The 16529-nt window shown below is 69.3% G+C and overlaps 1 protein-coding gene across 2 annotated transcripts; it reads left to right on the top strand.

The window, feature by feature from the left end:
• The first annotated feature begins 147 nt into the window (after positions 1-147).
• Positions 148-15995, top strand: SHC2 (SHC adaptor protein 2). Of its 2 annotated transcripts, XR_011382808.1 has the most exons (14): positions 148-1441; positions 4224-4294; positions 5864-5924; positions 6723-6842; positions 8302-8355; positions 8447-8498; positions 8578-8704; positions 8925-9081; positions 11218-11284; positions 12492-12638; positions 13518-13813; positions 14303-14436; positions 14894-15006; positions 15444-15995. XR_011382808.1 is itself a non-coding variant. In XM_070058435.1 (13 exons), the coding sequence occupies exons 1-12, from the start codon at positions 986-988 to the stop codon at positions 14429-14431; spliced, it is 1737 nt and encodes a 578-aa protein (XP_069914536.1). In that variant the 5' UTR covers positions 148-985; the 3' UTR covers positions 14432-14436; positions 15444-15995. The 2 variants fall into 2 exon arrangements, 1 of the variants encoding a protein (XP_069914536.1); XM_070058435.1 differs by lacking the exon at positions 14894-15006.
• The last annotated feature ends 534 nt before the right edge of the window (positions 15996-16529 follow it).

The following is a 16529-nucleotide window of genomic DNA, read 5'->3' as shown; positions in this document are numbered from 1 at the left end:
CAGCGCCCGGGTCCAGATGTGGACACAGACCGCCCCCCCCCCACCGCGCCCCCTCGGCAGCGTCTGCCAGGAGAGGATCCTGGGAGAGACAGCCGTGTCCACTGACGCTGGGACTGACCCCAGCCTGGGCTTTGCTCCTGCCACACCCTGAGGGTGCCCGGGGTGGGGGTGGGGGTTTGGCACCTGGGCCCAACAGTGTGGACTCCCACCGGACACACCCCGGGGCTGCCCACCTGAGCCCACACCCTCTGCCCACGGAGGAGGACGCTGTCGTGCGCCCCTCCCCCAGAGCCGCGCCCTGACAGCAGCAGACACGCGAAGCCCGGCGCGCTCGGGCCGTGCGCAGGCTGCGGGCGGTGATCTCACTCTCCCATCTATCGATCGCTCCGGCCGCCCCGCCCTCTGCCTGGGGCCCGGCGCGCGCAGGGGGCGGGTGCAGACGAGGCGCCCCTTCAGCCTGGGAAACTGAGGCCCGACCCCCGCACCCCGGGGCCGCGGTCTCGTGGAGGCGGGGGGTGCTCCCCAGGCCCGCTCCGCCGCCCATAGCGCAGCTCACCCTGCGCGAGGGCGTGGCAGGATCCCGGAACGAGGGCTAGGGGTCTCCCTCCCTGGCGGCGCCACCGCCCCTCCATCCGTCCCGGGCAGAGGGGGGCAATTTCCCAGCCTGTCCCGGCTCAGGGGTCGCGGGTGACGCCTTGGGTTCGGAACCTCGCTCCTCCCTGGGCTCCGGGTTCCAGGCCGGTACCCGCGGCCTGGGCGGACCCGGGTTTCCCCAGCCTCCCGGCCAGGCGCCAAGACGCGCAGGGCCGGGGTCCGAGGGGCGCAGCCCCCCGCGGCTGCGCGCTGGGCCGGGCGGATGACATCACCGGGCCGGGGCGGGGAGGAGCGCGGCGCGGGAGGCGCGGAGGCGCGGGAGCCGCGGAGGAGCGGCAGGGCCTCCTAGGCAGGCGCAGCGCCCGGCGGGCTCTGTGGGGCGGCCGCCGCCATGACGCAGGGTCCGGGCGGGCGCGCGCCCCCCGCGCCCCCCGCGCCCCCCGAGCCCGAGGCGCCCACCACCTTCTGCGCGCTGCTGCCGCGAATGCCGCAGTGGAAGTTCGCGGCCCCCGCCGGCTTCCTGGGCCGCGGCCCCGCGGCGGCGCGTACCCCGGGGGCTGCGGGCACCGCCCACGCTCCGGCGGAGCCCGAGGGCCCGGCGGGGGTCCCGGCGCTGGCAGCCGCGGTCCTGGGCGCCTGCGAGCCGCGCTGCGCCGCGCCCTGCCCGCTGCCGGCGCTCGGCCGCTGTCGGGCTGCGGGGGCGCGCGGGGCGCGGGGCGAGCGGGCCGCCGCGGGGCCCGCGGACGCCGAGTGGATCCGCAAGGGCAGCTTCATCCACAAGCCGGCGCACGGCTGGCTGCACCCCGACGCCAGGGTGCTGGGGCCCGGCGTCTCCTACATCGTGCGGGTGAGTGCCCCGCCCCGGCTGTCCTCGGCGACCGCCGGGCACGACAGCGGGGGTCTCTCCATCTCTAGACCCCCGGCCCCGCCTCCCGGACCCCGGCTCCAGCCCGCGCGCCGCGGACGCCCCACCCGAGGCACCGGGGTCCGAGTTCCCATGGCGTCACGTGGGGAGGGGCGGGGAGAGGATGGCAGGTGGGAGGCGGATGCGCATGCGCAGCTGGGGGACCACCCCCCCCCCCCCGCCGTTCCGGGGCGGGCGGCGGAGCTGGTGGCCTTCGGGGATCCGGAGGGGGAGTGTGGCGGGCGGGGCGTTTGGGAGGCGAGTGTTCGCGGGCAGACCCCGTTGTTCAGGCGTGAGGCCGCACCACACCTGCCACACCTGCGCACGTCCATGCACACCGGGCCCCGACGCCCCGCCCAGTGTGTGCCCCCAGCCCCGCAGACATGCACGTGGCCTGGGGCTTTGAGCCGCGGGCTGGGCGTGAAGTCTTTGGGGGTTAGGGCGGCCGGATCCAGGCCTGGGAGTTTGTAAGGTGGAAGGCAGGGTGCAGGGAGGAAGGCTGGAGCGCCGGATGCGGGGATCTGCTGCGGGGATGCCTCCGTGTGCAGTCAGGGCCGCAGGACCCCGAGGACGCCAGCGCTGTTCCGGGTGATACCGCGCACCGCACCACCTGCGGATTCAGACTTTCTGTGGCCTTCCGCCCTGTGTGGGCACCTTGGCCTTCTGTGCGCACCTGGGCCCTGTGTGGACACCTGGGCCCTGTGTGGGCACCTGGGCCCTGTGTGGACACCTGGGCCCTGTGTGGGCACCTGGGCCCTGTGTGGACACCTTGGCCTTCTGTGGACACCTTGGCCCTGTGTGGACACCTGGGCCCTGTCTGGATACCTGGGCCCTGTGTGGGCACCTGGGCCCTGTGTGAGCACCTGGGCCCTGTGTGGGCACCTGGGCCCTATGTGGACACCTTGGCCTTCTGTGGACACCTGGGCCCTGTGTGGACACCTGGGCCCTGTCTGGATACCTGGGCCCTGTGTGGGCACCTGGGCCCTGTGTGAGCACCTGGGCCCTGTCTGGGCACCTGGACCCTGTGTGGACACCTGGGCCCTGTGTGGACACCTGGGCCCTGTGTGGGCACCTGGGCACTGTGTGGACACCTGGGCCCTGTGTGGGCACCTAGGCCCTGTGTGGACACCTTGGCCTTCTGTGGACACCTGGGCCCTGTGTGGACACCTTGGCCCTGTCTGGATACCTGTGCCCTGTGTGGGCACCTGGGCTCTGTGTGGACACCTGGACCCTGTGTGGACACCTGGGCTCTGTGTGGACACCTGGGCCCTGTGTGGACACCTGGGCCCTGTGTGAGCACCTGGGCCCTGTCTGGGCACCTGGGCCCTGTGTGGGCACCTGGGCCCTGTCTGGACACCTGGGCCCTGTCTGGACACCTGGGCCCTGTGTGGGCACCTGGGCCCTTTCTGGATACCTGGGCCCTGTGTGGGCACCTGGGCCCTGTGTGGGCACCTGGGCCCTGTCTGGACACCTGGGCCCTGTGTGGGCACCTGGGCCCTGTGTGGAGGCAGCAGCTCCCAGAGGATCAGAGCCGGGGGCTGGGGCCACCATCTCCAGCCCATCACTGGGCAACTCCGAGGGCTCCACGTGGCCACTGTCATCTCCGTGCCCTCCTGCTGGGGTCCCCTCCCTCCCCTCCGTGGTGCTGTCTGTGAAGCCATTGTCTGCACTGCCGACCCCCCTGGCCAGCCCGCTGGGGCTCCACCCCCAAGCCCACGGGGGCTCTCGGCTCGGCTCCCGCCAGCAACACCAAGCGCGATCCCGCCACGGGGCCTTGGCAATGGCCCTGCTGGCCTGGACACCCTTCCCGCACCCTCGGGCCTCAGCTCCCACGTCCGCTCCAGGCAGGCCTTCCTCACGTGCTCTGGGACACGACCCTGGCCCCCTACCTGCACGTGGAACACAGCACCCTGCCACCCCTGCTCCACCCCTGCACACGTGTCCTGCCACACCTGTGTGCCACAGCATTCCCCCTTTGTGTCGACTTAAGTTTCTAAGGAACACGAGTAATTTTTAGGGTGTGTTCTGCGTACTATTTTGGACTTAGAGTAGGAAATATTCACCATTAAAAAAAAAGTTTTATTTATTCATCTGAAATGCACAGTTGCTGAGAGAGAGAGGGAAACATAGAGAGACATCTACCATCTGTTGGTTCACTCTCCAAATGTCCACAAAGGCCAGGGCTGGGCCAGACGGAAGCCAGGAGCCAGGTGCTTCATGTGGGTCTCCCACGCGGGTGCAGTGTCCCAAGCACTTGGGCCCTCGTCCACAGCTTTCCCAGGTGCATTAGCAGGGAGCTGGATGGGAAGGGAGGACTTGAACTGGCGCCCACATGGGATGCCGGCTCTGCAGACGGCAGCTTTGCCTGCCCCTGTGGTGTGTCCTGCACCTGCACTGGCCCAGGGGCCCCTGCTCCTAGATGCTCCCGTCCCTCAGTCTCTCTGAGAGATTGTGCAAGGAACTCGGCTCGGTCAGGGCCAGAGCACAGGGATGGGGTTGGCAGACAGACAGAAAACCCTCGGAGCTGGGGGCGTGGCCTCCGTGTCTGTGTCTGAGCCCGAGCCCGGGAGGGCACAGCTGCATGAACAAGTGAGGGCAGGACAGCAGGTGCAGCCAGGAGGGGACGCCCAGGGGCCAGGGACAGTGTTTCGCTGCTCTGCCGTGCGGGTGGGCCCCTCCGGCCGGTGCCCTGGCCTCGCCAGCCGACTCGGCTCTCTCCCCGCAGTACATGGGCTGCATCGAGGTCCTCCGCTCCATGCGCTCCCTGGACTTCCACACTCGCACCCAGGTCACCAGGTGAGCCTCAGGGACGGGGTGGCCCTGGCTGACATCCGTGAAGAAACCCCCTGCATCTCGCCCAGCGGGTCAGGCACGGCCAGGGCGGCACACTTGTCCCCAGTGCCCGCCGCCCGCCCCCTCTTCCTCTGTGAAGTGGACAGCAGAGACGGCCCCTCGAGGTGCGGTGTGGGCACTGCCCTTGGTGGGAACGGCAGGTGCGGCTGTGGCCATTCCTGTGATCCAGGCTGGGACTGGGAGGGCCCGGCCCCTTGTCCCTGTTCTGTGTTCCGAGTGGGAACACGGATCATGGGTGCGTGTGTGTGTGCGCGCGTGTGTGCATGTGCGGGGGACGTCTGTTGGATGGGAACACTTATTTCTGCACCCAGTTTTCAGCCCTGTTGCCGGGCGCCCGCCCAGAGCACACTGAGCCCTTCCAGAACCTTCCAGTCTGCAACACCTACCTCTTTAACACCCCACACGCTCCCCCAGCCCCAGCGACCCCGTGTCTCCTCCTGTCCCCGTGGAGTCCCCTGTCCCGGATGTGTCCTGTCAGTGTGCCCGTGTCTGTCTGTGTCTCCCTGGACCTGGCGACCTCAGGTCCCTCCACCTGTGGTGCGTGTCAGAGCCTTGCTCCTGTTTCTGGCTTTGTGGTGCTCCCCGTGTGCGTGGACCGCGCTGTGTGTGTCCACTGTTTGCATGGACCCTGTCACCACCCCTGTGCCCCGCGTGTCCACTCGCCTCTGCACGGACCCTGTTCCCCGCCCCCACACGTCCACTCGCTTCTGCACCGACCCTGTGCCCCCCCACCATGTATCCACTCACCTCTACACGGACCCTGTGCCCTGTGTGTCCACTCACCTCTGCACCGACCCTGTTCCCTGCCCCCACACTTCCACTCACCTCTGCACTGACCCTGTGCCCCCCCACTGTGTATCCACTCACCTCTGCACTGACCCTGCCCTGTCCCCTGCCGGGGACAGTCCAGACCACGAGCTGCAGGTGCCCATGCACACGTGCGTGTCCACAGGTGTTAAAGGAAAACACTGGGGCGCACAGTGTGGGTGGAGTTGCAGCCCCCCCCCCGCTCTGCGCACAGTGGCTCCACCCCCACACTCCGCTCTGCACATGGCTGCCCCACACAGTGACCTCCGCACCTGCTTCCCCTGCCCCCCACCCTGCACATGGCAGCCCCCACACCCGCCCCCACACCCCCCCACTGCTCCGCACACATCTGCTCCTGCACGCCCACCCTGCACTTGACGGCCCCCGAACTCCACCCAGTGTGGGGAGGGTGCAGTCCCCACAGGACCCCCACACTTCCAGCGTGGGCCTGCCGCATCGTCAGGGATGGGGGTGCCCCAGGTTCCCTCCTGGGGTCTAGGATCGGCTTCTGTGAGGGGCCCTGCCAGCCCCGCCCCTCTAGGCCCCCCCCCCTCAGCCCTGCTCCCTCCCTTGCCCCTTGCCCCCTGTAGCCCTCTCCTCTTGGAGCCCCTCCCCCAGTGCTCTGTCCTGCTCCATCCTGAGCCCCATCCCCAGCGCCCCTCCCTGTGACCTCTGCCCCCTGCAGCCCCCCTCTCTCTGACACAGGGAGGCCATCAACCGCCTGCACGAGGCTGTGCCTGGCGTCCGGGGCTCCTGGAAGAAGAAGGTGGGTGATCCGTGTGGTCCCCAAGGGGGTGCCGTCAGGCCCATGGGGAGCCCTTAAGCCACGCCCCACAAGGCAGGCCCTGCCTCTGCCCCAGGCACGCCCACACAAGGACGTCCTGCCTCTGCCTCAGGCCACGCCCACACATGGCAGGCCCCACCTCTGCCTCAGGCCACGCCCCACAAGCAGGCCCCACCTCTGCCTCAGGCCATGCCCACACAAGGCAGGCCCCACCTCTGCCTCAGGCCACGCCCCACACAGCAGGCCCCACCTCTGCCTCAGGCCATGCCCACACAAGGCAGGCCCCACCTCTGCCTCAGGCCACGCCCACACAGCAGGCCCCACCTCTGCCTCAGGCCACGCCCACACAGCAGGCCCCACCTCTGCCTCAGGCCACGCCCCCCACAGCAGGCCCGGTCTCTGTCCCCAGGCCACGCCCCCCACAGCAGGCCCGGTCTCTGTCCCCAGGCCACGCCCACACCACAGCAGGCCCGGTCTCTGTCCGAAGGCCCCCCACAGCAGGCCCGGTCTCTGTCCCCAGGCCACGCCCCCACAGCAGGCCCGGTCTCTGTCCCCAGGCCACGCCCCACACAGCAGGCCCGGTCTCTGTCCCCAGGCCACGCCCACACAGCAGGCCCGGTCTCTGTCCCCAGGCCACGCCCCCACAGCAGGCCCGGTCTCTGTCCCCAGGCCACGTCCCCCACAGCAGGCCCCACCTCTGCCTCAGGCCACGCCCCCCACAGCAGGCCCCACCTCTGCCTCAGGCCACGCCCCCCACAGAGGCCCGGTCTCTGTCCGCAGGCCCCCAACAAGGCTCTGGCCTCCATCCTGGGCAAGAGCAACCTGCGCTTTGCCGGCATGAGCATCTCGGTGCACATCTCCATCGACGGCCTCAGCCTCTCGGTGCCGGCCACGCGCCAGGTGGGTCTGGCCCCACTGGGAGGCCCCAGGGCCAGCGTCCAGCGTCCAGGTGCCCGGATGAGTGGGGGAGGTGCAGGGAGCACGCACCTGAGCCACCTCCAGGGGTCCAGGGGCGACGTCAGTGAGCACAGAGTGGGGCTCCCGGGCACCCCCCCACGGTTGTCATGACGACAGCAGTGCCCCTGGCGTGGGGTAGGAGAGCTCAGGACGTCTGCCCCCAGAGCCCCATCCCAGTGTCCAGTGTCGGGTTGGGTCCTGGCTTCCTGTCTTCTGTGGAAACAGGGTGATGGCAAGAAGGAGGGGGCCTCACAAACCCCCAGAGCACACGGCGGGGCCCTAGAGGGGCGTGGGCTCTGAGGACGGGGACAGAGGGGAGGGGTCTCCCTGTGCACAAGGGAGCAGCACTGTGCGGAGGCTGGGGTGTCCAAGAGCAGGGTCCTGGAGGTTGGAGAGAACGGGGCTGGCGTGGGGCGTAGCCTCTGGGGCCGCTGAGACGTGGGGCCGGGCCGGGGCGTTGCTGAGACAGGGGGGCTGAGACAGGCTGGGCTGGGGGACCAGCGTGGGGGTGCTGAGAACGGGGGTCTGAGACAGGAGGCCGGGATGGGGGTCTGGGGCTGGGGGGCTGAGACAGTGGGAGGCTGGGATGGGGGCATCTCTGCATCTCCCCGACCCCGGGCAGGGGATGCTGGGAGATGTTCTGTGCCAAGCGGGGTTGGGGCAGAGCCTCAGACCCCTGTGGAGACCACACAGTGAGGAGTGGGGGCTTGGGTGAGGGCAGCATGAAGTGGGGCCATGCAGATGAGCGCGCAAATGAGCACACAGGTGGCCAGGCCAGGGGAGTGAGTGGCAGGGGTAGCTTGTGTGTGTGTCTGTGTGTGTGTGTCTCTCTGTGTCTGTGTATGTGGGGAGTGAGCGGCAGGGGTAGCTTGTGTGTGTGTGTGTGTCTCTCTGTGTCTGTATCTGGGGAGTGGGCGGCAGGGGTAGCTTGTGTCTTTGTGTGTGTGTGTCTGTGTGTCTCTCTGTGTCTGTGTATGTGGGGAGTGAGCTACAGGGGTAGCTTGTGTGTGTGTGTGTGTGAGTTTGTGTGTCTGTGTGTCTCCCTGTGTCTGTGTATCCGGGGATGCTGACCTGTATGGGAGTGTCCAAGTGCTGCACTGGGAGACAGTCCACCACTGGGGGGTGTGCGCACCACCTGGAACCCCAGTCCTGCCCTCCCCTGGGTCCCCAGCTCCTTGGATGCTCAGGTGTGCTGGCTAGCCTGGCCCAGGGCCTGTCCCCTCTGGTCCCCGCTGTTTGGGACCCCCGTGACCGCCTGTCTCCCCCCTGGTCCCTGCTTTGGGGCCTCTGTGACCGCCTGTCTCCCCCCTGGTCCCTGCTTTGGGGCCTCTGTGACCGCCTGTCTCCCCCCTGGTCCCTGCTGTCCGGGGCCCCTGTGACCACCTGTGCCTCTCGGCCACAGACCATCGCCAGCCACCACATGCAGTCCATCTCCTTTGCGTCCGGTGGTGACAAGGTAAGGCCAGGCTGGGGGGGCAAACCTGCAGCACCTGCCCACGCCGGGGTCCCAGATGGCCCCGCTGACTGCTCCCACTGCCCCCCCCCAGGACATGACAGATTACGTGGCCTACGTGGCCAAGGACCCAGTCAACCAGAGAGGTGAGGCTGCGGCCATGGCTGCAGCGGGGGGCGTGGGCAGGGGCTGCAGCCGCTGGGTCCTGACGCCTGTGCCCCCCAGCCTGCCACATCCTGGAGTGCTGTGAGGGGCTCGCACAGCGCGTCATCAGCACCGTGGGCCAGGCCTTTGAGCTGCGTTTCAAACAGTACCTGCACAGCCCCCCGCAGGTGGGCGCGCCCCCGGACAGGTAAGCCACCGGCGGGGCTCCCGTCTCCTGGCTGCAGGCTGGCCGTGTCTGCTGGGAGGATGGCCGCCGGACAGGGCTGCGGGCTGCATTGCAAGACCAAGGGCGCCCTAAGTGTGTGGGTGCCTGGGCTCTGGCTCTGGAGGGGGCCCCGGGGCACGTGGTCCCCCACCCTGTGTGTTTGCGTGGGGGCTGTGCTGGGAGCTCAGTGTCCTCTGTCCAGGCTGACCGGGCAGGAGGAGTCGGCCTGGGGAGAGGAGGAGGAGCCCCCGGAGCACAGCTACTACAACAGTATCCCAGGCAAGGAGCCGCCCCTGGGGGGGCTGGTGGACTCCAGGCTGGCCCTCGCCCAGCCCTGCGCCCTCGGGACCCTCGGCCAGGTCAGCCTTTGTGTCCTGAACCCCTGACCCGACCCCCAGGTGCCCTGTCGCTCCATCTGCTCAGTTTTCCTGAGCTGGGCTCTGTCATTCCCGTGTCCACTTCATCCTGGCTGTGCCCACAGCAGGACTGGTGGGGGGGTGGGTGGGGGGAGGCCTTTCCTGAAGAAGCAACCTCTGGGCTGGGCCTGGGAGAGCAGTGTGGGGGCCAGCAGGGCAGGCAGAGGGGCCAGGGTGGTGGACAGAGGGGCCAGGGTGGTGGGCAGAGGGGCCAGGGTGGTGGGCAGCGGGGCCAGGGTGGTGGGCAGAGGGGCCAGGGTGGTGGGCAGCGGGGCCAGGGTGGTGGCAGAGGGGCCAGGGTGGTGGGCAGAGGGGCCAGGGTGGTGGGCAGAGGGGCCAGGGTGGTGGACAGCGGGGCCAGGGTGGTGGGCAGAGGGGCCAGGGTGGTGGACAGCGGGGCCAGGGTGGTGGGCAGAGGGGCCAGGGTGGTGGGCAGAGGGGCCAGGGTGGTGGACAGCGGGGCCAGGGTGGTGGACAGAAGGGCCAGGGTGGTGGGCAGCGGGGCCAGGGTGGTGGGTAGAGGGGCCAGGGTGGTGGGCAGAGGGGCCAGGGTGGTGGACAGCGGGGCCAGGGTGGTGGGCAGAGGGCCAGGGTGGTGGGCAGAGGGGCCAGGGTGGTGGACAGAAGGGCCAGGGTGGTGGGCAGCGGGGCCAGGGTGGTGGGCAGAGGGGCCAGGGTGGTGGGCAGCGGGGCCAGGGTGGTGGGCAGAGGGGCCAGGGTGGTGGGCAGCGGGGCCAGGGTGGTGGGCAGAGGGGCCAGGGTGGTGGACAGCGGGGCCAGGGTGGTGGGCAGAGGGGCCAGGGTGGTGGACAGCGGGGCCAGGGTGGTGGGCAGAGGGGCCAGGGTGGTGGGCAGCGGGGCCAGGGTGGTGGGCAGAGGGGCCAGGGTGGTGGACAGCGGGGCCAGGGTGGTGGGCAGAGGGGCCAGGGTGGTGGGCAGCGGGGCCAGGGTGGTGGACAGCGGGGCCAGGGTGGTGGGCAGAGGGGCCAGGGTGGTGGACAGCGGGGCCAGGGTGGTGGGCAGAGGGGCCAGGGTGGTGGGCAGCGGGGCCAGGGTGGTGGACAGAAGGGCCAGGGTGGTGGGCAGCGGGGCCAGGGTGGTGGGTAGAGGGGCCAGGGTGGTGGGCAGAGGGGCCAGGGTGGTGGACAGCAGGGCCAGGGTGGTGGGCAGAGGGCCAGGGTGGTGGGCAGAGGGGCCAGGGTGGTGGACAGAAGGGCCAGGCTGGTGGGCAGCGGGGCCAGGGTGGTGGGCAGAGGGGCCAGGGTGGTGGGCAGCGGGGCCAGGGTGGTGGGCAGAAGGGCCAGGGTGGTGGGCAGCGGGGCCAGGGTGGTGGGCAGAGGGGCCAGGGTGGTGGGCAGCGGGGCCAGGGTGGTGGACAGAGGGGCCAGGGTGGTGGACAGAGGGGCCAGGGTGGTGGGCAGAGGGGCCAGGGTGGTGGACAGTGGGGCCAGGGTGGTGGACAGTGGGGCCAGGGTGGTGGGCAGCGGGGCCAGCGTGGTGGGCAGCGGGGCCAGGGTGGTGGACAGAGGGGCCAGGATGGTGGGAAGAGGGGCCAGCACAGCAGAGGGCCAGGGTGGTGGGCAGAGGGGCCAGGGTGGTGGGCAGTGGGGCCAGGGTGGTGGACAGTGGGGCCAGGGTGGTGGGCAGCGGGGCCAGCGTGGTGGGCAGCGGGGCCAGGGTGGTGGACAGAGGGGCCAGGATGGTGGGAAGAGGGGCCAGCACAGCAGAGGGCCAGGGTGGTGGGCAGAGGGGCCAGGGTGGTGGGCAGTGGGGCCAGGGTGGTGGGCAGAGGGGCCAGGGTGGTGGACAGTGGGGCCAGCACAACAGAGGGCCAGGTGGCAGACAGAGTGACCAGCATGGTGGACAGAGGGGCCAGGGTGGGCTTGGCAGGAGGGCTGGGCTGCCCTTGCATGGGGAGAAGGCTGGTGAAGGGTGGGTGGTGGGCACCATGCAGACCCCGGTGGGCTCTGGGTGCCCAGGGAGGGTCTAGGGCGGAGACCCCCAGTGTCCCTGGGAGGAGGGAGGCTGGGTGCTGGGCAGGGTGTGTGGGTGGTGAGGGGCCCCATGCTTCTCTCTCAGGGAACGTCCTCTCTTGCCCGGAGGGAGGCCCGTGGCCTGCAGTGGGACCTTTGGCCCTGCGGCGCAGGTAGGACTGGGTGAACCCGCACACCCCCAAGGCCGCCAGGGGCCCCTCAGCCCAGCTTGGCGCCCTGCTCCTATCTGAGCCCCCAGGTCCCTTGGGGTCCCTGTGTCAAATGGCTCCAGGCACCCAGGAGGGTGGAGGCCTCACAGGAAGTCGCTCACTGCTCCCGCCCCCCTCCCTGGTCGGGGAGCTCCCAGAACATGCATGGACGGAAGCCAGGCCACACGTGTGCTGGGGACACGGCAGCGGTCACACGTGAGCTGGGGACACGGCAGCGGTCACACGTGAGCTGGGGACACGGCAGCCAGGTGACACGTGTGCTGGGGACACGGCAGCGGTCACACGTGAGCTGGGGACACGGCAGCCAGGTAACACGTGTGTTGGGGACACGGCAGCCAGGTAACACGTGTGCTGGGGACACGGCAGCGGTCACATGTGTGCTGGGGACACGGCAGTGGTCCCACGTGAGCTGGGGACACGGCAGCCAGGTCACACGTGTGCTGGGGACACGGCAGCCAGGTCACACGTGTGCTGGGGACACGGCAGCGGTTACACGTGTGCTGGGGACACGGCAGTGGTCACACGTGAGCTGGGGACACGGCAGCCAGGTGACACGTGTGCTGGGGACACGGCAGCCAGGTGACACGTGTGCTGGGGACACGGCAGCCAGGTCACACGTGAGCTGGGGACACGGCAGCCAGGCCACACGTGTGCTGGGGACACGGCAGCAGTCACACATGTGCTGGGGACACGGCAGTGGTCACACGTGAGCTGGGGACACGGCAGCCAGGCCACACGTGTGCTGGGGACACAGCAGCCAGGTCACACGTGTGCTGGGGACACGGCAGCGGTCACACGTGTGCTGGGGACACGGCAGTGGTCACACGTGAGCTGTATAGGTGAAGGCCCCACCCATGCACCCCTTCTTCCTGCAACCCCACGGCAGTCAGGGGTCAGGGAGACCGGCCATGCAGCTGCGCCTTGGCCCCACGCCCGCAGACGGCAGAGAGAACGTGGGGGAGTCAGGCAGGAGTGGCGGACCACAGGAGCGCAGGGCCCCCCGGCACCTGGGCCTCTCCGGTCACTTCAGGCCCCTGTGCGGCTTTCCAGCCCACTGTGCCTGGGCCTTTGCGAGCGGATGGGGCGGCCTCCCCCCGTCCAGAGCCCCTCCCGCATCCCCGCTGACCTCAGCACTCCCCTCCCTCGCCAGCGCCGCCGGGGGACGGCTACGTGCAGGCGGACGCCCAGGGGCCGCGGGACTATGAGGAGCACCTGTACGTCAACACCCAGGGGCTGGACAGCGCAGAGCCTGAGGACCCAGCCGAGGACAGCCCCAAGAAGGACCTGTTCGACATGCGTACGTGGGGCCTGGGGGGCCCTGTCTGACGGGGGAGGCCTGGTGGGCTCCCACAGAGGAACTCTGGGATCTTCTGTGGGAGTCTGCAGTCGGGTGGGAGAGGCTGTGGCACGCTCCCATGGTGTTTCACGGTGCATGGGCCCCAGACTGGGGGTGCCCAAACCTGGCTTGGACCCCCGCCCTGTCTGTTGGGGAGGCGTGGCTCCCCATCTCTGGTTTCCCCAGTCTGATGAGGGCGGCCTGGCCCACGCCTCCGGGAAGAGACTAGTCTGATGGTGGAGGTCCATCTGGTGGATGGGGCCTGCCTTCCTATACCCAAAGTGACTCAGTCCCAGCGACCCAGCAACCCCACACTGCTGCTGGATGTGGCGGGGGCTGGGGTCCCTCAGGACTGCCCCCTAGGGTCCCCCATGCTGCTGGAAGCCCCCATCCGTGTCACCCGACCCCAAGATTTCTGACTGTTGCCAGGCCTGGGGACGCTGGCGTAAGGGGAGGGAGCCCCGGGGCTGGGCGGTGAGGCTGGGTGCACGCTGGCTCTGAGGGGCGTGTCCAAACCACAGTGGTCCCCGCTGGAAGCAGGACGCGGAGGGACTTCTGCTTGGTGGGCAGTGGCGATGGCAGGTGTCCGGGGTGGGGGGAGCAGTGTTGCGCCGCCAGCCGTGGCCAGTGCTGTAGGACCAGCAGTGACCCGCGAGAGCCCACGCTGGGAGGGAGGGCGCGGGGCAGCCGGAAACCAGGGGGAGGCAGATGTGTGGTCGCCGGGGAGGGCGCCAGGCTGTGCGCGCGGCGGCGCGGGGCCCAGACGCCGCCTGGAAGCTTGGGGGGAGCCGCCCGCCCTCCAGCTCCGGCCCCGCGCCCACCCCTCTCCTCCCTCCGCAGGGCCCTTTGAGGATGCGCTCAGGCTCCACGAGTGCGCCCTGGCAGCCCCCCTCCCCCTGGAGGACCAGTGGCCCAGCCCGCCCACTCGCCGGGCCCCCGTGGCCCCCACGGAGGAGCAGCTGCGGCAGGAGCCCTGGTACCACGGACGCATGAGCCGCCGCGCAGCCGAGAAGCTGCTTCGAGCCGACGGGGACTTCCTCGTGCGCGACAGCGTCACCAACCCCGGGCAGTACGTCCTCTCGGGCATGCAGGCCGGGCAGCCCAAGCACCTGCTCCTCGTGGACCCCGAGGGCGTGGTAAGCGGGCGCGGGCGGGCGGGCGGGTTTCCGGAGGCGTCCAGGCCACGCCCTTCCGGCCGCAGTAGCATCCCCCAGTGCTTTGCAAGCTGGCAGGAATCTCAGGGCTCCCGAATTGTGGTTCACAAAAGTGCTCCCGCGGTTCAGTTTCCGGATGTGCAAGGCACCGCGGGTCACCTGGGTCCGATGCGCTCTCCTCCCGCGGCCACCAGCACCTTCCAGTAGACACCGATGTCTTTGGGCGAAAATACGGCTTTCTCAGCCACGTGTAGTCGGGCTTTCCAAGCAAGATCTCTCGTACCAGGCGCTCAGGTGTGGTGCTGAGCTGCTGCAGGTGCAGGACCGGCCCGGGGCGGTGGCAGTGGACTCCTCGCTGGCCAGGAGCCCCGGGGGTGCTCAGAGGAGGCGCAGGCTGGACTTCCCCGGGGGGCCGTGGAGGCACATTGCTGGCCGCGCTCTGTGACGCGGACGCTGTGTTTGGCCCTGCAGGTGCGGACGAAGGATGTGTTGTTTGAGAGCATCAGCCACCTCATCAGCTACCACCTGCAGAACGGGCAGCCCATCGTGGCTGCCGAGAGCGAGCTGCACCTGCGCGGGGTGGTCACCCGGGAGCCCTGAGCCAGGTGTGTGTCACCTGCTGCTTGCCCAGGCAGCAGGCTGTTTGCTCTCCTTACCAAAAGATGAGCTACACGCCCCGCAGCGCGCAGATCGGCCGTTAGGAGGATTCGCCGTGGTGGGTGTTAGCACATCCTCATGGTCAGGCAGCCCTCGCTTCTGTCTGCTTCCGGAACGTTCTCACCCAGTAGTAACCCTGGTCTCCAGGAAGCCACTCCCTCTCCCCCTCCAGCCCCTGTGCTGGGCGTTTCCCGTCAGTGGAGCCCACACGTGGGGCCTTCCGTGTGTGCGTCTCTCCCTGGGTGACGTCCTCAGGGTCCTGCATGTGTGGCGCATGTCAGAGCCTCACTCCTGCTCTGGCTGTGTGATGCCCCGGGGGAGGGGGGGGTCCATGCCATGTGTGTCCACTCACCCCTGAGGGCGTCCGTGCACGGGCTGGTGTGGGTGTGTGTCTTCACTGTCCAGGAGTGGTGACACAGTGGCCAGCCAGTGACCAGAATCCCGGTGTTAAGTTCTCTGCTGGGTCAGGCTTCCCTCCTGGAGAGGTGGCGTCTGGCCACTCCGCAGTGGACGGTGAGGTGGGTGGAGTTGGCCATCCATCCACCCACCATCCACCCCCACTGTCCACCCACTGTCCATCCGCCCACTGTCCATCCACCCACCGTCCACCTGCCCGACTTGTTGCTGGGGACTGAGGGGCAGCACAAGAATTCTGGGTGACTCAGGAGCTCCGGGAGGGGCGGCTGGGCGGTCTGGACCAGAGAGAGTGGGGCTTTGGTGGGGGGTTGGCGCCCCAGGAAGAGCAGTTTTGGGGGGAGGGGGCAGTGGAACAGGGAGCTGGGGGCTGGGCCCCGAGGGCCAAGCTGCTGGGCCGGTACCCACGGCCACGGCTGTTCCCTGCCGGGCCCTGGCGTTCTCGCTTTGCAGGTTCAGCGTGGCCCAGCATCACACAGCAGGAGCGGGGGCAGACCCAGCGTGGCTCAGTGCCCTGACCCCTGGCGCCTTCTGCCTGCAGACGAAGCCGCCCGCTCCCGCTGCTGCCCCCGCACCAGGGCTGAGCCACGGAACCACTGCTGCCTCTCCTTCCTCCATCCCTGGAATCTGCCGGCCTCCAGCCACCCCCGGCTGGCCCAGGACCCCGGCTCCTGCAGGAGCCTCCTGCCTGACCGCCACTCACCTGGAGTGACAGCGCACACACCAAAGATGGAGCCTTCCCTCTCCTTGGAAGAGAACTCATCCCCGGGGCAGCTGCCCGCTGGGGGCGGCCGCAGGACCTGCAGGGGTCGGGTGCCACTCACTCGCTGGGCAGGACACAGCTCCTGCCTGGGCTGGGCTCTGTGCTCCCGCCAGAGAGCTGGGGGTGCAGCTCTCGCCCAGGGAGCAGCTGGGGTGCTTCTGGTTCCCAAGGAGGTGGGGGGATGGAGGCGTCCAGGCCGTACCACGTCCCTGACCTGGGGGACACTTGCAAGGCCCCGCCCACCCTGGAGACAGGAGGCTGTGCCCAGGGCGCCCTCCCCCGACCCGGACTGGATGCTGACCTGTTTGTAATTAAACCTGGGAATGCCCACGGAGCGTGAGCCGTGCACATCAAGGGCGGGGCCAGGAGGAAGCTCTGGGGTGGGAAGCTGAGCCAAGGATGGGGCCTGGACCGCGCCGAGGGGGCGGCACCTGTGGTGTCCATCCAAGGAGCACCCAGACACCCTCGCCACCTCCCTGACTTACCGGCAGCTGTTCCCTGCTCCTCTCTCCGAGATGTCCCTCGTACACCCCTGGCCACGGCCTCTCACCCTCTGGCCACCCACCCACGTCCAAATGTGCTTTCAGCTCCGGTCACCTGAGCCGCTGCCTCCTAGACAGCCCCCAGGGACCCGGAACCCTCCTGATCCCCGCTAAAGAACGCCCACTGGTGCTGAGGGCAGAGGCTGCCCAGGTCTGGGTCTCCATGGAAGGGCTGCACATTTCCTGTGGCCAGCAGCCTCAGCCCATGGCCTTGGGGCCACCAATCCCTGTGCCTTTTCCTCCCTCCCTCCCTCCCTCCCTCCCTCCCTCCCTCCCTCCCTCCCTCCCTCCCTCCTTCCCTCCTTCCCTCCTTCCTTCCTTC

This window comes from Oryctolagus cuniculus, chromosome 16, assembly GCF_964237555.1.
Source record: "Oryctolagus cuniculus chromosome 16, mOryCun1.1, whole genome shotgun sequence".
Classification (NCBI taxonomy): Eukaryota; Metazoa; Chordata; class Mammalia; order Lagomorpha; family Leporidae; genus Oryctolagus; species Oryctolagus cuniculus.
The sequence above is the reverse complement of the archived record's forward strand: the minus strand, read 5'-3'. Positions and strand labels throughout refer to the sequence as shown.